The following is a 24,850-nucleotide window of genomic DNA, read 5'->3' as shown; positions in this document are numbered from 1 at the left end:
TAAGTAATTCAAAATCCAATTTGTCCGTTTCCAAGCGAGTGTTAATTTTACTATATGTAATTTTACTATATGTAATCTGACAATGTATAGTGATACAAGTTTTATTCACAGATTAGATTTTCGTTCGTTTTTGGATTGAGGAAACTGAACTTATCTTGAAATTTACGTGCTACATGATCTGTTATTTACATTATTGGTGAGTTAATATGGTGACAGTAATACATTATATAATGACTATGTCCGTACGGTATAGTTTATGATCGGGTCTCATTTGGTATTTTAGGTTATTTACCAGTATCTTGCAACATTGGATTTAACGTGGTACGTTTTTCAACTATAACTGTTTTTTCTTGAGTGCTTGGTACTCTTACTTGGATATCTAGGGTACTTAATTCACGATTTGGATACTTCAGGCTTTTTTCTTGGTGATTGGCTCTTCCTGCTTTACTCTTTTCTAAATACACTGTTCGGTGCATTTGAGTTGTGTACTGGTATTTAGTACATGATTGTGATATGCATTATTGGTTATTGTATTATTGCAGCCCTGAAGAAGTCTATATGTCATAGACTGACTAGACGAAACACGTGTTGGCTGTTATTGTTTAACTCATTGGATGAAGAAATCGAATGACGATAAGAAGAAATTAAAAAACATGAATATTGGGACTCATTGATTCAATTGAAAGTAGAGTGCTTGGTGGATAACTGTTTATGTCTAGTCACTTGTTGACTTACATTGTAGTAGTGGTAACCTACTCTTTCCACTTGGAGCACCAATTGGACTTATATTTGTATATACATTGACTTACACATGCAGTGCGCTCCTGTATAACTGTTACCTCTGATTATTGTTGTTTATCGTGTTGTAGGAGCAGCCGCATAAGTTAAGATGAATAGAGATAAGGAGGCTGAACAACTATTTGAAAAGTTAGTGGCAGGAGAATCAATAGGATCTGCCATGGGACCATCTAAAGAAACTAAAAAGGAAGGCCTTAGAGCCAAGTTTGTTAAGCTTGAATCCCTCAAACGCACAGAATTGAACAAATGGTGGGATGCCGCGACCCTAAGACAATATCTAAAACTTAATAGGATTCCACGCGGCCTCAGGTCCCAGATCATACCAACATATGAGGATCTGGAGCCGGACCTTTATGTAACATGGGAAAAGGAACTTAATACCAGTTCTAATAATTTGATTAACATTCTTATTGAGAATGCTGAGAGGAAAATAGCGAAATTGTTAGTTGAGATACAGAAGGTGGAAGACGAAATTAAAGAGATGAATCTTCCCGAATCAACCATCAAAAATTATACTGTCTTAGATGAAATACTAAATGACTTACAAAATGATATTAAGCAAAGGAAAGCAAGAAAGATCAAGCGCGACGAAAAAGACTACCGTTCAGGTCGTGTTTATGCCTTTGCGAGAAAGTTTGATTACTTGATGACTAAACCTATGACTGGTAAACAGAGGAGCGGCACCCCATCTGCCAGTGATAGTGATCCGGGTACGAGTAATATTTCTAGTAGTGACAATGAGGAAATTCCGGATTCCTCTTCCCTCCCATCAGTTGAGAATAACTTTTTTAGTAGAGGTGCGCAGGCTACGCCGTGGGAACAGGGATACAGAGAGGAATCGAGCGGCAATTGCAAAAAAAAACAGGAGAGGTGGCAGAGGCGGTAGGAGGACAAGGGGGAAGGGTAGGCATGCGACTGAGATCATGGAAACCATAGTTGAAAATGATGCTAATGATGTTGGAAATATTGAAATTGTGAATCTGTCATCAACTGAATTGTCTGAGAATATGGTCAGTTTACTTAAAAAAGGAATGGGATTTTGCCCTATGTCTATGCCCGATTGGTATTTGACTAAAATTGATGTATTCAAGTTTGTAAGGAAGCTGAAATTAAAAAAGTTTTTTGCGAATGTACCAGAAAAGATCAGACATGAGAGAATAAAACCCTTAAGCAATATTACGATTCAAGAACTTAAAGAAACCCAATTATTATTGTCCCTCACTGAGAGAGAGGAGGATCCTGTGACTTTATTGAAGTTATTAGATGATTTGGAGATTGAAAGATTTCTGAGTGAGGGTAGTGGGTTGAAAGAGCGATCAAAATGGACACCACAGGTGGCATCTGGTAGTACCATCGAAGCCTTCTTTAAGGCGGTCAATCAAGATGTTGATAGAATTACAGATGCAAAATGTTGTGATAGAATGCAGAGATATAAAGACAACCTATTGCCTGGGGAGAGGCTGGCACTAAAAGAACTTATGAATAATCCTGATATCACTATACGCAAAGCAGACAAGGGTGGGAACGTAGTAATTTTGAATACAACTGATTATAATGAGGAAGTTTACTCTCAATTGAATAATACTATGTATTATGAAAAATTACCAGGCAATCCTCTTCTAACCCTGTCTAAGACTAATAATGACCAATTGAAAATTTGGTATGAACAATCGCTTATTGATCATAATGAATTTCTTTATTTACAGGTTACTACACCACGTGCACCTTGCATGTACACACTGCCTAAAATTCACAAATCAATGGTGAAACCACCTGGCAGACCTATTATTTCCGGTATTGGGGGGCCAACTGAGCGCCTCTCCCAATATGTTGATACTTTCTTACAGCTTTATGTTAAAAACCTACCTTCATTTATTGAGGACTCTAAGCATGTACTCAATCTAATGAATGACGTGATCTGGGATGACAGGATGATATTGGTTACACTAGATGTGGTATCACTTTATACTAACATCGATCATGAACTGGGTATTCGTGCCATTGACTTCTTTCTGAGTAATAGAAGTGCGGAATACTATGACCACAATCAGATGATCCTAATGATGACGGAACTTGTGCTTCATAATAACGTGTTCCTCTTTGATGATAAATGGTTCAGACAGCGCCTTGGAACCGCGATGGGTTCTAGGTTCGCTCTGTCCTTTGCGAACCTCTTTATGGGGTTCTTCGAGGCGGAGAGAATCTGGGGCCCATCCGGTAATAAATGGATACAATATATATACTATTGGGGGCGGTATATAGACGACTGCCTCCTGATCTGGACAGGTTCAATTGATGAACTCAAGGTTTTTTTTGATTATTTGAACGATAACGCACTTAACCTGGCATTTACTACTCATTATGACAGAAATAGCATCAGTTTCTTGGATATTGAACTTTTTATCGAAGATGGTAAAATTTGCAGTCGCATGTTTCGAAAACCTACCAGCTGTAATGCTGTTTTACATGCTCGAAGTTGTCACCCTGTGAGTCAAATAAATGCGATCCCTTATGGTGAGATGGTAAGGGCACGACGGAATTGCTCTACAGACAGTGATTTTGAGCATAACCTTACAGATTTATCACAGAGATTTAAGAAACGTGGGTATCAGAGCAAAGTGGTCGAAAATGCTGTGATGCGAGCAAAAAAACTTAAAAGGTCTAAAACTCTTGAGATAAAATCAGGTGAGAATAAAAATTTTCTGATCCGCTTGATTACTAACTATAGCACTGATAGTGCCAAACTATATAGAATTTTAAATAGACATTGGCATTTACTGTATATGGACAAAGACCTGATACCATACATTGGAAAGAAACCTGGACTAACTTTCAGAAGGGGACGTACCCTTTCTAATTACGTCAGTCCGAGTTACCCTTTGAGGAACACTATTCCTGATTGGCTCACTGAGCGATCTATAGGTTTCCACAAATGTGGGAGATGTAGTTCCTGCAGATGGGCCGTGAATAAGATTAAGACTTTTAACTATAACAATACTGGAGAACATTCAATTAATATGTTTATTAATTGTGATACTACTTTTGTTGTTTATGTTATAGTTTGTTCATGTAAACAGATTTATGTTGGGAGCACCATCAGAAAACTGAAAGAAAGAATGGTAGAGCATTTCAGAGCATTGAAAACAGGGGATACGCGTTATCCTATTGCCTCCCACATTGTTAGAAACTGTCATGAGAAAGAGAAACATGTGTTTAGGTATCATGGTATTGATCATATCAAGCGTGATGTTAGAGGTGGAAACAGGCAATTACAACTGCGACGCAGAGAAGTGATGTGGTTGTTGAAACTTAAAGCAGTCGAACGTGGCCTAAATATTGACCACGAATTTGAATATTATTTAGGGCAGGAATAAACTGTGTATGAATATTGTAGTTCAAGTTTTGCTCTGTAGCTTATTTGAACTTACTGATTGTATTAAAACTGATTGTATTGTTGATATCATAATACATAACAAATGTAGTATTTATGCGGGTGAATAAGGTTACCTAACTGTTTGTAGATTGTACTCTTCACCCTGTACCTTTTACCTATCCTTCCCTTTTCCTGTGTTTGTGGATCTTACTTTTTGGCAGTTTAGTTTTACTGCAACAATATTTGCCACCTGGACCCTTTCATTCACGGATACCGTCAGACGTGGGACTGTTAATTTGCATACTTTAGATATGTAGTATAATGGCACATATTTTTATTTTTATTGTGAAATTGTAGTGCGGTTTTGAGCTATCACTTGGTTCGGATTATATAATGGCAAGGTGCAATTACAACTCTGTGGATTGTTGATACTGCAATAATTTTATAACACGTACGGCGGAAATCACAAATAATTCAAATTACTGAATTTGTATAAGGTTGGTCTACACAATATAACTAATTCTGTTTAGATATTACTAAGTAATTTGTACTATTAAGTAATGAGAGTGGTAAGACTGAGTACGAATGGGCAATTTCACCATTCTAAGATGGCGCCCGCTGTTTTTCCCTACTTATTGCCACTTTAAGATGGCGCTCGCGTAGTACGCGACCATTTCGGATACTGACAAGGCAGAGATACGGTGAGTGGCTTTACGAAATATGTGGCTGTGATATATCAGGTTCCATTACCAGATAAATACTGATGCGATTTTTAATTTATTCGCAGCTTGCCGACACGAGGATATTGTGAATTTATAATTGACTTCATGAAGGTTTCACCTTCATTACGCTGATATGCGGGTATTTGATTTGAAGAGGCTTGGAAACGGACACATTGGATTTTGAATTACTTATTCTTTTCAGGTACTTAGTTAGTTGGATAATTTGTGGAGAGACGTTACTGTGAAGTGTATAGCGTGTGCTATTTTGAGTACTAATAATGAACTTAGACTTTGATGTGTACTTAGCGAGTGTTAATTTTACTATATGTAATTTTACTATATGTAATCTGACAATGTATAGTGATACAAGTTTTATTCACAGATTAGATTTTCGTTCGTTTTTGGATTGAGGAAACTGAACTTATCTTGAAATTTACGTGCTACATGATCTGTTATTTACATTATTGGTGAGTTAATATGGTGACAGTAATACATTATATAATGACTATGTCCGTACGGTATAGTTTATGATCGGGTCTCATTTGGTATTTTAGGTTATTTACCAGTATCTTGCAACATTGGATTTAACGTGGTACGTTTTTCAACTATAACTGTTTTTTTTGAGTGCTTGGTACTCTTACTTGGATATCTAGGGTACTTAATTCACGATTTGGATACTTCAGGCTTTTTTCTTGGTGATTGGCTCTTCCTGCTTTACTCTTTTCTAAATACACTGTTCGGTGCATTTGAGTTGTGTACTGGTATTTAGTACATGATTGTGATATGCATTATTGGTTATTGTATTATTGCAGCCCTGAAGAAGTCTATATGTCATAGACTGACTAGACGAAACACGTGTTGGCTGTTATTGTTTAACTCATTGGATGAAGAAATCGAATGACGATAAGAAGAAATTAAAAAACATGAATATTGGGACTCATTGATTTAATTAGAGTGCTTGGTGGATAACTGTTTATGTCTAGTCACTTGTTGACTTCCATTGTAGTAGTGGTAACCTACTCTTTCCACTTGGAGCACCAATTGGACTTATATTTGTATATACATTGACTTACACACGCAGTGCGCTCCTGTATAACTGTTACCTCTGATTATTGTTGGTTATAATAATTTGAAGATGTGTTGAGAGGGCTGGGTGAACTAGTAATATAAAGATATCCTTACTTCCAATAATGGAACTTAAAAAATCAATCTTATTCAATTTTTAAACCATTGCATTGATTTAATAAAAATATTCATATGTTACATTTCAATTAAATATACCTGATATGCTAAATGTGTATTGTTTTTAATGCAATCAAAACAAATGAAAGATAACAGAATTAGACATTACATTACAGAAATAACAAGCATACAGAAATGTCCTGCTTTAATTTCAGCAGTTCTAACAGCATTTGGAAATTAAGATTTGTACAATTTTCACAAACGTAAAGGATATTAAATATTAAAAAAATTATTGCATGCCCCACTGAGATGACATAGAAAACACAGCTGGTCCCAGCTTTCAAAAGAATTGTTCCTGTCAGTGTAAAATCTATTGAAATCTGGGCGACACAATTTAAAAGAAAACTAAGTCATACATGAAAATGTGTGTTATTTAATCTTGCATACTCTTCTGTTTGGTGAGGGAAAGTAAATGTGCTCTGCGAGATCATATGTGCTTGCCACCACATATAGTGGGTGTGCAACTTTCTTATCTGGAAAAATAATCTGCTCTATTTTACCACTGCAATTTGAAACGGTTGTAGGGCTTTACAACGCGTGCTTTTACACCGCGGTTTTTATTAACGCAAGTCGTTACCACGACTTGCGTTGGAGGGGTGCGGACTTAGGAATTTTTAAATTTACTATTCTAACACCAGCCTACGTACAGTAGGGAAGGTGTTGGATAGTAAATTAAAAAATTCCTTGTCCTGCAGCGCCCTCCAGCGCAAGTCGAGTTGAAAAAAACGCGTTGTAACGGCACGCGGTGTAACAGCCGCGTCCTAAAGGCTGTTCCCCATTTGAAACAGAAGCGAAGAAGAAGCTGGAAGTTTGAGGACGAGCTACAATGTGCTGTGATGACCTGAAGGCAACAAGGATATGTGCACAGGCAATAATACTGACAAAATGTACACCTTGTAAGAAACAAGAACCCAACAACATAGCCACGTCGTCCTCTTTTCATTGGCTTACATGTAACATCAAAGAATCTTTCCTCACAGTTATATGCACACGAGAGGAACAGCAGTTGTGAGAAAAGGACACATTATTTTCTGCCTGGTTTACCTCTATTTTTCTACCACTGCGAAACCTCTGCGGCAGAATGAGGCACAAAGATGTTGGGAGTGAGGGGCACCAAGGCTTACATATTGAAACCCCTGCCCCGGTCGTTGAGGCATGAATTAGCCCAGCATGAAAGCAGCCTGGACCTCGAGCTGAATAATGTCTGCTGCTATCACATTTGTGGTGGTGCTGAGCTTGCAATCTGACCTCGCATTAAAGTAATAGTGCTTGATTTGTAGTTGGATGGTAATGGAAAAACGTTCAGTTTCTGAGCTCTCTGATTAGCCCCCTATTTTCCTCCTTCCACGGTGCTCTAAATACGTCATGGGATCAAATAATTTAACAGTGTTTGCAATGCAACTGTTATTTTTTAACACTGACCAATTCAGAGTTCACCTAGGTGGTATGGAGTGTTTCTCCTGACCACCTTATAAGAATTCAGGATAGAGGTGTATACTTGGGGGTGTCTAAGCCCGGATTCCTCTAGATCTATCAGCAGCAATCGATCACTTCCTCCTCCTGTATCGGCTGATGGTGATTGGAGTTACCTATTTGGCATATGGTTGACTTTGAACTTTTGTTTTATCATCTTCAAACACTATTCCTTCCTCTTTATCTTCTGTGTCTCTGCGCATTCATCATGGTGTTCATCAGTGTTTTCCTATTGCATATTTAATATTCATGCAGGGCATCTTGCCAAACTTATCTGCACTTTAGGATTTTGTTTTTACATGTACATCGACTATATCGATTTCGTTTTTTGCTTTCATAGCTGGCCTACTTCTTTTCAACCATGTTAAATCCAATTCTGGGAGTAGATGAATGGCAACTGGCTCAAACACAACAAATGCTTCAAAAGAAATCTTGCTTTTCTCTGTAGATCATGAAAAGGGTCCTTTTCCTTGTCCTGCCACCAATGTACACAACTTGGGGGTCAAATCTGAGGCCCTTTCCCACCTAAGCCTCACATTTCTTTAGTGGTAATAAGTTGTGAACATCACCTTCACCACATTAGGAAAGTTCTTCCTTTTCTTAGTCCCAGTGAAAAACGACTGATTAGCTCAACCAATATAGGACCATGCCTTGGTATGGCAATTCTCTTTATTTGGGATTCCTACAATACCTTCTACAGAAACTTCAGGTATTACAAAATCAAGTTGCCAAATGTTCACCAACTCTCCCCAGTTGACTCATTCCACACGTGTCAGCTGCTCTATGCTGGTTTACCATTAAATATTGCATTATTTTCAAAGCTATATGTATCGTTCATTGATATCGTAATAGTAGAGCTCCAGTTTTTTGGGGAAGCTACTCTACCTTACCTTCTACGCCTCATGGTTCGTAACGGATTCTCAGGTGTCTGCAAATACTTGGAAAATTAAATCATATTAACAGATTAATACAGTGTATAGAAATGAAAAACCAAAATTAAAAATTGAACATTTTAAAACGTTCTGTAAATGTGAGATTACAGGCTAAAAATTAAGGCCCAGATGTAGGTAAAACTTATTTACCGATTCTTAATTACCGAATTTTACCGATTCGGTAATTAAGAATCGATAAATAAGAAGGGGGGGTATGTAGGAACATCCAGATGTTCCATTTACCGAATCGGTAAATATCTGTATTTACCGATTCGGTAAATACCGACCGGTAATGCTCCATTCATTCCTATGGGCTTTGAAGCCCATAGGAATGAATGGGGCATTACCGGTCGGTATTTACCGAATCGGTAAATACCGATTTTGACAAGGGTGCAGGGGGTGTCACTTTGACACCCTCTAGCACCCCCAAAAAAGTTTCTGGGGCCATGTGGCAGGCATACCTGCCCTAAGGGCAGGTCTGCCTGTCATATGGCACAGGTGTGCATGCACACATGTGCATGCACACCTGAATCGGTATTTTACCATCAAATTGAATTTGATGGTAAAATACCGATTTTGTAGGCCTTGTGGGACTCAGAAGAGTCCCACCTACATATCAATTTTACCGATTCTGTAAAAATACCGGTCGGTAAATTTACCGACCGGTATATTTACCGACTCGGTAAAATTACCGATTTGACCTGTTTCCGTCCCCCTACATCACAATAGCCAAATACCGGTCGGTAACGGCCGAAATCGGCCGTTACCGACCGGTATTTGGCTACCTACATCTGGCCCTAAGTTTCTTTCTTCAGATTGATTCATAGGACTAGTCCAAGTGCATCAAACAGAATATAGTATGGACGATTGGTGGCCTCAATTGAATTTAGAAAAGCTCCAACTTTCTCAGTAAAATAATAATTCAGATTTTTTTTATATTTGTTTGTTAATTGAATTAAACTTTGAATCATTTTTACATTTGTTTGATAAATGCTTGTTTCCGTAACTTTGTGTGATGTTTTGTAGTTCAAATCACCAAAATTACTTAAGATGGGGTCCCTGGAATTCAATAATGATTCAGTGGGAGCCCCTAGATTCCAGTAATGATTTAGCGGAGGTCCACAGACGTCAAAAGGTTAAGAACCACTCCTCTATGCAGAAACAAACCCTTAAAGCAGGTTCCATAATAATTCCACACTAAAGTATTGCACCGGAGAGGGAAACATCCTTTACAATGCAACTTTTACAACACACTACCATTACGACGCAACTTTTACAATGCAAGTCATTACAACGAATTGCGCTGGAGGGCGCTCTAGGATAGGGAATAGTTTAATTACTATCCAACACCTTCCCTACTATCCACAGGGTCTGGAGTTGGAATAGTAAATTAAACTATTAACTATCCAGCGCCCCCCAACGCAAGTCGTTGTAACGACTTGCGTTGTAAAACCTGCGTCGTAATGGCATGCGTTGTAAAAGCATGCGTTGTAACGTCATACATCCCACTGGAGAACGGTGCATTCAATTATATGCACGCGTATCTCTCTTCTAGCTATATATTCTCTTCTGGCTCTCCACAACTCTCACAAGTCTCAACATTTTTCATACTCTTCAAAGTTCATTCTCTGTCAATTGCTGCATTTCACCACTAGCTTCAAGAAATTATGTTGGTGTTTGAGCAGTCTACAACAGACCCATAACATAAAGTAGGTGCTAAAATTTTACTGGTGGATTCTCCTACGGATTTAACACTTTCTATAGAAAATGAATGGTTTTCTGTTAACACCCAACTTTAAATCAGGCTCGAATTTGGAATAACAAACAAGGATTACATCGGAGTAGTGATTCTGTAGAACGAAATTTTAATTGAAATGTATATTTTCCTTGAGAGAAGAGAAAACTCAAGATGCGTGAACTAATTTACAATTTAGAATGTGGCCAATTGTGTACACATTTTCTTCAGTATTGACCAGTACTAGAGTGTTGCATGATGGATTGGTGTGGAATTGTTTCAGCTGTGTTGGCACATTAGGACGACACTTCATCAAGAAACAGAGGAATTACCATGCATTATCATGCATTTACAGATATGGATTTTATATCACATCAGGAAGTACCAGAGACTTCTCAAATACCAACCAGTGGATTGGTCAGTGAGCACATCTGGTAAAATGTGTTAATACGGCCTCTTTACAGGCATGAGATGCTGTACCTGCTTTTAACCAATGCAACCTAGCACAAGACAAACATTCACCCCATTTCTGCATCTGCAATGGTAGGACCTTAAGTCCCTTAATATGTTCACGAACACAAAAAGATGAAGGCTCATGCTTCCTCAAGTCATGCTCGCAAGTGACACATGAGATTATGCATGCTGCAAAGTAAGACATCAAAGCAAAAATACACTACACAGTAGCTGCTTCCACCTCTCCATAGTGCATGTTTAGAACCATGGTCTGCTGTCTACGGTTTAACACTGGCTTCCCAAACCAAGCTTAGAGCATTTGCTACGGCCTTCCTCTTGTGAGATGCTTCATATGTGTGTAAATAATGAACATGGGCCTCACTTGTGAAAATATCCATATGTAACATACATCAGTTCAACGCTTTACAAAAGCCAGTGGACCAAAGTTGCATTCGTGCAATGACTTATTGAAGAACACATCACAAATATGAACCTGCAAGCTGTCTTTTCACCCCAGCGCAATAGGTTCATGAATGTTTAGCAATGGCTTGTGACCTGGTGTCATATACCATCGGAAATGTCTGTTTTACCACAAATGTGTGCTATAACAATTTGATAACAACTGATTTTTTACCGGACAGGATCATATTCTGATCAGTATTGCACCATTCTTCCTTTTATGTTTTTTTAAATAAAGGCCTGATTTGGAGTTTAGTAGTAAGTGCCTATCCTCCAATTTATAGAGGAAATCTGTGTTTATCACCGAAAAAAATTACAATCTTAATAGGTTCGCACTGGAATTGTCAAATAAAAGTAATGCTTAAGAGGTATTTTTCACAAAATCTTTGTTATTTATCTCCCCTCTTTTATTTTCTGATAACGTTTCCTGCTTTCTCTTAAAAAATGGCAGCAGGATGTTTCATTTCTTTGCATGTATGTACGTATGTTATTTCAATAGTGCCAACCTGACAACAGCCAGCAGAGTGCTGTACATGGTCAAGGCAAGCAAACAGTAGGCGAGTTATAGGAGAACCATTAGTTCAGAATATTCCATGGAGCCCGGGCACCACTGGTTCATGCTAGCACCAGTTTACAGAGGGCTTCTTTTTGGGCATGCTTTTGCACAAGTTTCACATTTTTGAAAAACAACCCTGACATCTCCAAGAATCGTTTTCACCATGTGACATCTGGGTGTGAAGGACATAAGAGACAATTCGAAGTCTAATACTCAGCAGTTAGAGAGAGTTTCGAATAGTGCCAAGAGGCTGCAATGAGAGTCCTCTTCGAACATGCGGTTCCTACTGTACCGATCCACAACTCCATGTCACATGCACCCATGACCATGATTGGGACGGAGGTATGCATTACTGTTGTACACATCCTTGGAAAACGCTGGCACCTCCATTTGCATATACACGCAGGCAATCCTCTGCAGATTCTCAGCTACCTCAATAATGGGCAATCAATTTACATTAGCAAGTTCTTTCTCACACTATTTCTATTGCTGGAATTTCTCTAGGTCAGTGTTCAAGAGACTTCTTTTCTATTCTCCAGTAACCATCCTCGCTTTTTCACTCCTTTTGTCCATTGTGCTTTGCCCGAAACAACTTCAGTTTTTTCCGTTGTTGGAAAAATGATTTCTCCCAGGATGTCTTCACCTTTGTGAAAGAGAGTTGTTTCTCGGTGTCCTGGAAAGTGAGACATGCACAAATTGGTGTGTTGACTTGAGCTGGTTTTACCAGTGACGACCAATGTGGCTGTCAAGCGGGGAGTCTCGGCTCAATCTTTAAGGATAATTCGTAGAGGGTGTCTTCATCCAGTATGAGAGACCTGTCCAGAAGAAACTGTGTGACCTGCGAGAAAACAAAATAATGGTTTACATTGAATAGAGTGGCACATAAAAAAGGCGTTAATACCCATTACCCGCTCCTCTCCCAGTCCTTACTCTATATGTAGGGAAAGGCGACTGGATAAGTTGCTAATACTAGATCAGGCTTCTAATCTCGAATTTGGTACTTGACCAAAGATTGTGTAGTTCTGGGCAAATCACATCAGCAGTGTTTGACAATATGTCGTCTAATACTGTCCCAATTACATGTTCCTGTTCCTCCTTCACATCATGTCCAGGAAACTGCTTCTCTGCGATTTTAACTAGACTCTTGATACCATGCTGTTCTAGGTACAGCATCTCCTGCTTGAGTATTCTCTGTAAAGGACTCTGCATTTCTTTGAGGTCAGTCCTGCACTACATGACATTGCTACATAAAGGAAATAATAAATAAATACCATCAAGGACCAATTCCTCATTGAGATTTGCAGTTCAGATGCTTCAAACTAGCACATTTAATTTTGTCCCTACCAAGGGGCCTAACTAAGACATTTACTCATTCAATGCTCCAATATTTAAAAACCCTTCTTACGCTGGGAAAGTGTCCACTAAACATTTGCCAGGTAGAGGAATTTATTGGTGTGGGGAAATCTTCAATGCATACAACACCAAATGGAAAATGCTTTATTGAGTTGAATCCCTTTTTTAAAATACTTTCAAGATCACAATTATGTTACCTTTGAGCTGCATCTGAATGGAAACCCTATTCATTTTATTGAGACATCATAACTTGATAAAATCTACGCTTATGTGTGATGTCACAGACAGGTTTTTGAGCCCCATGTTAGTGAGGTTTAGAATTGATAAGAAGGTGACCTATATGATAAGTTGAGAGAAGCTTCTCTTAATCAATTGTTATCTTTCTCATGTGCCTCGCAATATCTTTGACAGCATTTATTGGGTGTTTGGTGGCTCTTTTGTGCATGGAAACACCTGATTAAATTTCAGCCAGGGAAAAAGGAAGCATGTCTTAAAGGCTATGAATGTCCTAGGAACATGGATCACATACAGGGTGTTTTGTGGCCTGCCATTTATCCATGGTTTTTAGGTTTGTCATGGCAGTGCAACTTTCTACAAGATGTATTGTTTACAAGTTCTTTAAAACATACACAAAGTTTTTACTGAACCTGGAGTTTTACTCTTTCACCTTCTCTTATAAACTGCTTGATGCATCATTCTGCCTCTTACGGAGTGTTTTCTTTGCCATGCATAATAGTCAATTTTACATCTTAAAAGAAGTCTGAAACATCCCAAATTAAATTCTGTATCTTATAGATGCATTGTATACAGAAAGCAATACTTGTTTTGTTAATGTATTTATTTACTGCTGCAGGCTCTTACGGCCTGACAATAGCCAATACACTTTTATTTTACTAAAGTTATATGTATAATAAACTTACATTTAGGTTTTAAGCCAGTCCTCTTCAACCATTTGCCTGATATTGTGTCATTCACAATTTTCTTTCATCCACTACAGCCGACTTCACCCATTGGCTAACTTCACTGTGAGTGATGGCATTCTGCACTTTCAGAAACAGTACATCCACACACAAATTAGTTCCCTTCAGTGACAGGGACTATGTCACTATATGCTTTTTAAGATCAAAATTATTTTAGATTTTTTTAGATTTATTTTAATATGTGGGAGGGCCCATCAGCTCCCACAACAATGTTGTATAAAAACCAGGGCAAAATAAGTATTGGCCAAGCCAACAGGCTGGCAGACAAGGCTAGATTGTTTGGTTTTGCCAGTGCTTGTTTATATGTTTAGTGAGATGTTGTATAAATTTAAGTCAGAACTATTGGCTTTGCATAGGCTTGTTCTTATTCTATTTTCCATTATACTTCAAAGATCCTTAAAATAGTAATTTCTCTCGAAATTGGTTTGCTTTTGTTAGGGAATTGCAGTCATAGTAAAATTGTTTATTCGGGGCAATATAACGAAAAGCAGTGGACAAGCTGTGCCTTAACATCAAGCTTTACATGGTTCAGCGATGCCTACATGCATTTTCAAATTGAGCTCTAATAGAAGAATACTTATTGGGTAAATGAAAGATGAAAAGCAAAAGGGAAATAGTTTGAAAGCATCTCAAGGAACAGGTGCATACCAACTTTCTCCTTGCTGCCTGCTACTACTCCCTTCTGCGGTACATCACTCACAAGATGCGATTGATTATATCTTGCTCATAAACTTATCCTAGATAATGAGCTATCTGATCCAAATATTTCCTACACTACCATATATACTGTATTTGTTTATTTCCACTGTAAATATAAAGTATCCATCATTTTAACGTAGGTGGTGTGTACCTATTACTTTCTGTTGATGACTAAGAACTAGTACCTCTGACAAGCCTCCTTACAATATCAACATGTAAGTACACCATTTTCCAGTAACAGCAGCTTGTAATGGTCACACAGAGTTCTAATAAAGAACTAGAACGTTCACCTTCCTCACAAAATGTGCCTGCACTGGGAGACATGCTGCTGGAGAAGATAGCCTTTGAATCATACACTTTCCTGTGGCGAATGATGAATATACTCATGCAAATGTTTCTTTCCTCTGCTGCTACAAGTTGTTGAAATTATAAAGCCCTAAAAACATGAATTTCCATGTGTTTGCATTAGATATTTAAATTGTCTGAAAATGTTGGAGTATGTGACAGTTTTCACTGTTTTAAAATAGCAGTCTCATTGTTCTATCTGAGTTACAATGTTACCTATTTTAAAATATATTCTAATTAACTTTGTAGGCAGTTGTTTGTAATATATGAAGAGCAATATCTTTTATAGACGATAAATATATATATATATATATGTGTGTGAGTAAATGTATTTCATAATTTCCTTATATTGAGTTAACTATAAAACTATTTTGAAACCAGAGCACATTTAGATGCAACTACTGACAAAGATGTGGAGAACAGAAAAATAAATGTACAAATAACAGCTCCTTGAGAGGTTCCCACTACCCACTGGAGCACAATCTTTTTTTAAATTGTAAATATGAAATCCATCTGTAAATAGCTTTCTGCGCCTCTATAACAGTCTAATCACATATATTTAAATGGAAGATTGAAAAAAAACTTTGATGTATACCAAAATGTTATTCTAAACACACAGAGGTATTAAGCAAAATAAATGATGGATAGGCTAAGTAAACAGATGTGGAAAGGTGATGCTATGCTGGAATTGGCTATGGAATTAACTCACTTTAGCTATTTTTAAGCCCATTAAAATATATTGTGCTTAAACTGACTAAAACCTCACACCTTCTGTCACATTTGTAACCAGCTGGTTTCATATCAGCATTAACACCTCATTGTTTATTTATGTTAGCCTGCTCCACATGAAAGGTTTAAAATTCAACTTCCTAATTCAACAAAATGAAATCATGTTTAGAAATATCTCACTTTTGTCTTGAAAACTAAATATTGGTACTCTAGTTCTTCATTAGAACACTGTGACAAAGCTACTATAGATCACTGGTGAGTCAACTGGCACACGGCTTCTGGTGCTTGAAGTATATATTTCACTCAGCATGCCAGACTTTGTTTCTGACATGAACAAGGAAGGTATTCAGAATTTATAGAAAATGCATTCTCGTAGATTTGTAGAGCCCTAACTATGGTTTCTATAACTAATGAAACTCCCTTATTTTGTTTACCTACTGGAGTCTCTTCAGTAGGAAATGCTTTCAACTCTATAGCTCTGATTCCAGAAGAGTGTCATTCAGGAGTTCTTCACTTTTACCTTGATTATAGAATGTTGCTGCTCTAATTGTTCATAAGAACTGTGCGGCAAAACTACTGTAGAACACTGGGCAATTAAATGACAGAATGCTACTGCAAGTACATGTTTGACTCGGCATGTCAGACTGTTCTCACTGTGAATTTATAGAAAGTATGTCCTCATTTTAGCTACTGGAGACGTTCAAATACTTTTTAATTGAAAATCATGAGAGAAAACCCTTTTCTGTCAAGCATGGTTCCTTACATTGAAGTAGCAGATCAGCATTTTTCACAGGGCAAAATCATCACACTAAAACTAGTATGACATATCAAGAAATGATTCATATTGTGGTTAAAATGTGTTACCACCCTTTTTATATGTGTTCCTTTTTTGGGATCCTCAGAATCATGCATTCACTACAAAGAGAAAAAATCGCAGAATCTTATAACCCCCACCCTACCCAAAAAATCAAACAGCTCTATTTATTGAAGCATTCACCCAAACAATCCCCGATAAAACACAACATATAATACCGACTTTTGTGAGTTTCACCCAAAATGTTAAGGGTCTGATTTACAATAGCAATATTATCCAAGAGAGATGGTGCTCCCATGTTGTGATTGACCAGATGGAGTAGTGCCCTTGGCTTTGACTCTGAACCCTGTGAATCCACCATGGGCAATAACTACCCGGGAGCGCTCTCAACTGAACCATACTAAAGAAAATGCTGAAATATCCTGCAGGTAAACTTGTAATTGATCTAATCTCCACACAACATTGCCTACATCATAGCAATATTCTGCATTATGTTTATCACTATGAGAATTAAACTGATTCTGAAAATACTTAAAAGGAAACAAGAAATTGTGCCAACAAGCGCCAAAAAAATGCCAGCAATTGAATCAAGAATGCAAACCATATAAGCAATAAATGACCCTGCATGGGCAATGAATTTATGAAGACATAAACATTGATTTTTCTTTTGTAGCACGCTTCATTCTATTCTGTCAGTGTCCCATCCTATTCCATTGTTTACGTCTCAAAAACATGATATTTGTGCAGGTAGTACCTCAGCACGGAGAGATGCTCAGTCCTTTCCTTCTTTTTACACCAGAGAACATTTCATAGTTGTGAGTGAATTTCCTTGTGTTTTCTAAATGGCAGATTGAAAAACATCCTGCCAAATGGTATTGCTCCGGGGATAATGCAGTTTATTCCCAGGTTACTAGGTCACAGAATAGTTGCTTTTTCATGCTTTATACATACTTTGTATGTGTATATATATATATATATATATATATATATATATATATATATATATATATATATATATATATATTTATTGAAAAAACCATAGGTTTCACACATGTTATAGTTAGCTGGACATTTCACTCATACAAAACCTTTGAAATTCCCCTTTATAGTTAGTTCAGCTAACTATAACTCGCGCGCCCGCAATGCACTGCTGATGACATCACATATTACATCACGCATGACATGGTCAGTCACATCACTCATGACATCACTGATGACATCTCAAATGACATCACTGATGATATCATCCAGTGAATGTGTGTCTTTCTGAAAAATAAATATTTTTATATATGTATATCTAAAGGTCGATGGAAGAATAAATGGGTAAATAAGTGTCTAAATGGATGTTTTTTTTTGTAAAATTGATTGGTTAACTGACTTATTAAGTGTATCTCAGTGAATACATATATTAGCGAGTAATATTTAAATATTTAAATATATGTATCAGTGTCTCACTTTGTGTATAAGTGGCTGCATGGGTTGGTGCGTAGCTACATGAGTGTGTATATGGGTTATTAGTTGTTTTTTTGAGTATCAGTATGAGTGTCTGTATGGTTTGGTGGGGGGTATTACTTAGCGCATAGATGCATGAATGACTGACTCACTGTTTGTATGTGTTTTGAAGACAGCATGTGTGCAGGACTGTATGGGTGGATGAGTGTGTGTATGGGTGAGTTACTGAGTGAAGGACTGTCTCAATAATATCTTTATGAGTAACTACATATGTTTTAATCTAGTATATGTGAGCATTGATGTATATAAGTGAGTATATTTGAGAGTGAGAGATTGGAAGAGTTCCTGTTTAAATAAGTATGTGTTTCTATAAGTGATTGTTTAAGAGAGTAAGTATGTGTAAGTTTCCGTAGAAGTAAGTGTGGTAGTGTGTGTATAGCTGTATATGCAAATAAATGGATGTTTGATAGTTTATTTGCATGTGTGAGTATGTGTGTGAGTAACTCTATGGTTGACTGTCGGTGTGTAACAGGATGTATAGGTGTATCAGTACATATGATGACTGAGTACATGTATGAGTGACTATATAGAACTGTTAGTGAATGAGTGGATGTGTATATAGATGGTGGAATTACTGAAAAGGTTGTTGTAACTGGTATTGGTATCTCCATTTTTTTGAAAATTTTAGTTTCTATTTTTGAATGTGTGTATCAAAGGTTATATTACGCTGAGAGGAGGTCTGCCACTCTTTCATAAGGATGATGTCATCAGTGATGTCATTTGAGATGTCATCAGTGATGTCATGAGTGATGTCACTGACCATGTCATGAGTGATGTAATATGTGACGTCATCAGCAGTGCATTGCGGGAGCGCAAGTTATAGTTAGCTGAACTAACTATAACGGGGTAATTTCAAAGGTTTTGTATGAGTGAAATATCCAGCTAACTATAACATGTGTGAATTTGTAAGGTTTTGTAAATGCTAATTCTTAACTATAACGTGTGTAAAACCTATGGTTTTTTCAGTGAATTTGCAAGGTTTTTTAAATGCTAATTCCTAACTATAACGTGTGTAAAACCTATGTTTTTTTCAGTGAATTTGCAAGATTTTCAAATGCTAATTCCTAACTATAAAGTATGTGAAACCTATGGTTTTTTCAGTGAATTTCAAAGGTTTTGTAAATGATAGTTATTAAATGTATTAATTGTTATTTTTTTTATACCGATTTACTACATTATTTTAAACTATTTATTTTTAGATATTTTATTTTTTAAATTACATTACATATTTTTAATATAAATTGAAAAAAAATGTTTTAAAAATATTTAAATTGTAATATATATTTTTTTAATTTAATATTTATTTAACATATATATATTTTATATAGCAGACAATTATATTCTATGGAAGAAAATTCTAGTTACTGGTAAGTACAGTTAAATATACTTCTCAGGAATAGTAGTGAGCTAGATTGGGGAATTAATTCCTCTTCAATCCTGAGAGCCCCTGTGAGCCAACTAGCCCACCAGGTACCTCCAGTATGCGCCAGGCAGCTGTGTTGCAGAGAGGTGTTCAAAGGGCACACCCCCTTTTTACAACACTCTGCAACACAGCTCCGTGGCGCTTACTGGAGATACCTGTTGGACTAGTTGCCCCCTAGGGGACCTCTGGATTGAACCGGAATTAATTCCCCAACTTAAAACGCGCCTCTGGGCATGTTTGCACTCACATCACCTCAAGCCCCGCCCCCTACCTTCACCACTGTGCTAACGCGCCCTGTAGAGTGTTCTGCATTGGGGGATTAAGTCCCCTTACATACTGGGGGTCTCTGGGGCCAACTAGCCCACCGGGAACCTCCAGTATATGCCAGGAAGCTACGTTGCAGAGAGGTGTAATGAGGCCACGCCCCTTTTTACACCTCTCTGCAACGCAGCCCCGGGCGCGTTTGCAGAGGGGGAACTAATTCACCTTGCATACTGGGGGTCCCTGGGGGGCAACTAGCCCACCAGGAATCTCCAGTATGTGCCAGGGGACTGCATTGCAGAGAGGTGTAATGAGGCCATGCCCCTTTTTACACATCTCTGCAACGCAGCCCCCTGGCCTTGGGGGTCCGTATGGAACCACCTGAGCAGGCCTAGGGGGTCAGGGTGTTTCTACCCTGCCCCCTTTTTGCATTCTACACGTTTGTTTTTCTGTTTTCTTGTGCATTGGTCTACCGAGCGCAAGATGGCTGGCAACACTTCCTGGTTTGGAGTGTTGAAAGCCAATGAGCATGCAGCTCGTGCTCGGAAAGGTACGCGTACGGTACGTGTACGGTACGCGTATGGTACGCGTACCCGTGATTTTGTTGTCAACATTGTTTCTGGGGGGGGCCTTGGGGGTCCTTGTGGGACCCCATGAGCAGGCCAAGGGGGTCAGGGTGCTTCTACCCTGCCCCCTTTTTGAGTTCTAAATGTTTGTTTTTCTGCTTTCTTGTGCCTCAGTCTACCGAGGCACAAGATGGCTGCCAACAATTTCTGGTTTGGAGTGTTGACAGACAGTTGGCAGCCAATCAGCATGCAGCTCGTGCTCGGAAAGGTACGCGTACCGTACGGTACGCGCGCCTAGATATATATATATTTTTTCTTTTGCTTTTCTCAGGAACTACTGGAGGGATTTACACCATTTGAGCAAAAGCGTGATCTGCGAACCGGACTCTACCATTTTGCCAAATTTCTTGTAATTCCGTTCAGCAGTTCGGGCTGTAGCCGTGTCTAATCGTCCTATGGAAAATAACATGGGGAAAACACGTTTTGGGAGCCCCCTTTTTTCTCAGCCCCACTTGACAAATCCCCCCAAAACTTTCGGGGAAGGATCGGAGCGGGCCATCTTCTTTGAGAAATTTGCGAAGATTCATCAACCGGCGCCAAAGTTATTCCCAATAGAATGTTGCAGATTTCCTATGGAAACTAGGTCCTAACAATACCTATATATATATATATATATAGATATACTAGCAGCCCGTCCCGACGTTGTCCGGGAGCAATCAGGCTTCTGGGCCCCCGCCTGCCCCGACGTTGTCTCAGGCTTCAGGGCCCCCGCCCGCCCCGACATTGTCCGTGGGTCCCCCGGAGCGCACCCGCCACTTTCAGGGCCCCCAATGAGCCGCACACGGGCCGCTTCACCTACCTCAGCCGCCGCTCCTCCCCGCCTGTCCGCCGCTCCTCACCGCCTGTCCGCCGCTCCTCCCCGCCTGTCCGCCGCTCATCACCGCGCCTGTCCGCTGCTCCTCCCTGCGCTCATGTCCGGCGCTCCTCCTCGCACTCCTGTACGCCGCTCCTCCCCGCGCTCCTGATGTCAGCACGCACGTCGCGGCCGGCGCTACTTCCAAGGGACTAATTTTTTTTAATTGTAAATATTTTAAAGAACGTATATTTTATTTTTTTATATAGCCTATGTCCATCTGCAGACCCTGACAATTACAACGATGTATCGGGTGTTTGGTTTGGCGCTGTGGTTTCCGAGTTTACCCGCCTCAAAGGTTCAAAGTTCTCTCTTTATAATAGTAACTAGCGTTGCCCGGGGCAGAAGGGGGCTGGGGGCAGCATTTCAGGCTTCCGTGCACCTTACCTCAGCGCTTGCTCCTAGTCGCACAAACCCAGGCCCCCGCACCAGTCCGCCTCACTTCACCGCCCCCCACTACTCTCACTTAAATGTCTGCACCAAATGTGAAAGCCGTTTTAAAACCTATCATTTATTTTGCTATCCCGCTCCAGTCCGCCTCACTTCACCGCCCCCCACTACACCAAGCCAGTCTACACGTCCCGCTGCAGTCCGCTATCCCGCTCCATTCCGCCTCACTTACCGATCCTCCCCGTGTACTTCACCGCTCCTCCCCGCGTTTCACATACCTCATGGCGCTGCAGTCTTGCTACGTTCTCCGCTCCTCCATGCGCTGTTGTCCTCCATTCCGCTCCAGTCCGCCTTACTTCACCGCTCTTCCCCACGGTTCACGTACCTCATTCCCTCCAGTCTGGCTAAGTTTTCCGCTCCTCCCGCGCTGTTGTCCGCTCCTCCTCACGTTCCTGTCCTCCGATGATGTCAGCACGCACGTTGTTAGCACACACGGCCGGCGCTACTTCTTAGGGACTACTTTTTTTTATTGTTTATTTTTTAAATAACGTTTATTTTTATTTTTTTTATAGCCTATGTCCATCTACTGGACCCCCCCTTTCCAACGCTGTATCGGGTGTTGCGATTGGTGGTGTACTTTTCGAGTTTACCTGGCTCAAGTTTATTTTTTATTTTTTATAGCCTATGTCCATCTACTGGACTCCCCCTTTCCAACGCTGTATTGGGTGTTGCGATTGGTGGTGTACTTTTCGAGTTTACCTGGCTCAAAGGACACAGTTCTCTCTTTATAATAGTAGTATAGATATATATATATATATATATATTCACTGAAAAAAAAATAGGTTTTACAGACATTATAGTTAGGAATTAGCATTTATAAAAACCTTAGAAATTCACTGAAAAAACCGTAGGTTTCAGGGACGTTATAGTTGAACATTTGACTCATATAAAACCAGAGAAATTCGCCAGTTATAGTTAGTTGAGCTAACTATAACTTACGCGCCTGAAATGCACTGCTGATGACTTCACATATTACATCACTCATGACATGGTCAGTGACATCACTGATGACATCACTGATGACATCTCAAATGACATCACGGATGACATCACTGATGACATCATCCAATGAATGTGTGTTTCTGTAAAATTTAAATATTTTTCATATTTTTCATGCCAAGGTGTATTGAAGAATGAGTGGATTTACAACTGCCTGAATGGATTATTTAGTAGGTGCGTGACTGACTGTATAAGTGAGTGATTGAACGTGTCTTACTGAATGCATGAGTTAGTGACTAAACTGTGTGAAAGTCTATATTAGTCTCTCAGTTCGTATGTAAGCGGCTACATGGGTTGGTGAGTAGCTACATGAGTGTCTATATGGGTTATTGATTTGTTGTCTGAGTATCTGTATGGGTACCCGAGTGTCTTTGTTGGTGGGTGGGAGGATGTTTGACTCTTTGCATAGATGTCTGAGTGGGTGATTCACTAGTTGAATGCACTGTGACCCTTGACCCTGCTGGCAGGGCCGGTCGCTCCACGCACCGCAAGGCTCCCCATGTGTTTCCAGGACTTCACCACTGCTTCCGCGAGTTTGCCACTGCTCCTGCGCCCTAAGTATTTTGTGTTTTGCTGTTCTGTGCCCCTTTGCATTTGTTTGTGCCCACTGTTGTTCTGCCTGTATCTTTATTAATTTTTGCTCTGCCCGCATTTTTTTTCCGGCTTTGTGCACCCCCTTTGCTGCTTCCTGGCGGTACAAAAGGGGGTGGTGATGGACTGAGCATCTGAATCAATCAAAAACTCACACCCAGTCAAAAGATCTGGGTTTAATCCATCACCGTTCTTTAGCCCACTCTGCCACCCCAGTTCAGACATGGCTATATGCAAATCAGTCTGACCCTGTGCCTCATGGGAACAGTCCAGCCCGAACTGCCAAGCCATGTCTTTCCTGGACTGAAATCAAGCTTCCGAGGACCGGTTTCTGGCATTCCAGCCGTCTTCAGCCCGGCTTGCTTGAATCCAGTGGCAAAGTGAGCAAGGGACTCACGTCTGAGCATACCCTGCCACACTTATGGTGGCCAAAAGCGGTATAAAAGGGGGTGGTGATGGACGAAGCATCTGAATCAATCAAACACTCACACCCAGTCAAAAGATCTGGGTTTAATCCATCACCGTTCTTTAGCCCACTCTGCCACCCCAGTTCAGACATGGCTACATGCAAATCAGTCTGACCCTGTGCCTCATGGGAACAGTCTAGCCCGAACTGCCAAGCCATGCCTTCCCTGGACCGGAAACAAGTCCTCTCTCTGGTCTCCGACACGCATGGGAGTGACTGCTGTGTGCAATGGTCTGCTGTTTATTGGTGAAAGGAGGGTGATATGTGCTTGACTGCCTAGCAGGGGTTGTTATTGTTGTGTTCATCGCTGCAGGTATAATAATGTTGGATGTGCTGAGAAGGTACTATGGACTTGTCCTGACCCCCCTTGGTACCACCATGGGGTCGGTGGGCGACTGGTGTCCTCCAGGAGGGAACAACCCGTGTTTTTTCTTCAAAAGGGGTGTAGGACGTGAGAGGGCTAGCTTCTCATGATGGAAAGGGAGCGGGGCTTTGTTTCTGATTTTTCTTGTATTGGGGTGCCTTAGCATGATTGGGATGCTTAAGTGGGTGGGGGGCTTTGTTGGGGAACTAATTCATGATTGCTTTTTGCAGTGCATAGTGCAGAAATGGGTGGAGGGTGTTATATGTGACATAGGTGCAGAAGGTATAGCCATTACTAAGGTTTTGAACATCAAATATACTGCTGGAGGGTGGTAAGGTAACATGCATGACATGGAATGTCAGGGGATTGAACAATCCCCCCAAAAAACAGGCAGATACTTGCATTCTTGGATCGGCACAGTGTGCAAGTGATGTTGTTACAAGAAACCCACTTAAACAACCAAGCGGCGGATAAAGTAGCCACTAGATGGGCAGGGGCAAAATTTGCATCGTCTTATTCCACGAATGCGAGGGGGGGTTATGATTTTGATTAAGAAGGATCTTGTGTTTGAAACATCACATGTGGAGATGGATGCTGATGGTCGGTACATAATAGTGCAGGGGAAGTTGTGTGGAATGATGG

The 24,850-nt window shown here is 39.7% G+C and overlaps 1 protein-coding gene across 2 annotated transcripts in view; it reads right to left on the bottom strand.

Annotated features, from left to right (window-relative positions):
- Window positions 1-10,001: 10,001 nt before the first annotated feature.
- The window catches only part of RASGRF2 (Ras protein specific guanine nucleotide releasing factor 2), a 1,720,695-nt gene continuing 1,705,846 nt past the window's right edge, over window positions 10,002-24,850 (bottom strand). For both annotated transcript variants that reach the window (XM_078675315.1, XM_078675317.1), the window contains exon 27: window positions 10,002-12,581. In XM_078675315.1, the coding sequence (XP_078531441.1) occupies window positions 12,489-12,581 (93 nt within the window). In that variant the 3' untranslated portion in view covers window positions 10,002-12,488. The remainder of the gene's footprint in view (window positions 12,582-24,850) is intronic.

This window comes from Lissotriton helveticus, chromosome 2_1 (genome assembly GCF_964261635.1).
Source record: "Lissotriton helveticus chromosome 2_1, aLisHel1.1, whole genome shotgun sequence".
Classification (NCBI taxonomy): Eukaryota; Metazoa; Chordata; class Amphibia; order Caudata; family Salamandridae; genus Lissotriton; species Lissotriton helveticus.
The sequence above is the reverse complement of the archived record's forward strand: the minus strand, read 5'-3'. Positions and strand labels throughout refer to the sequence as shown.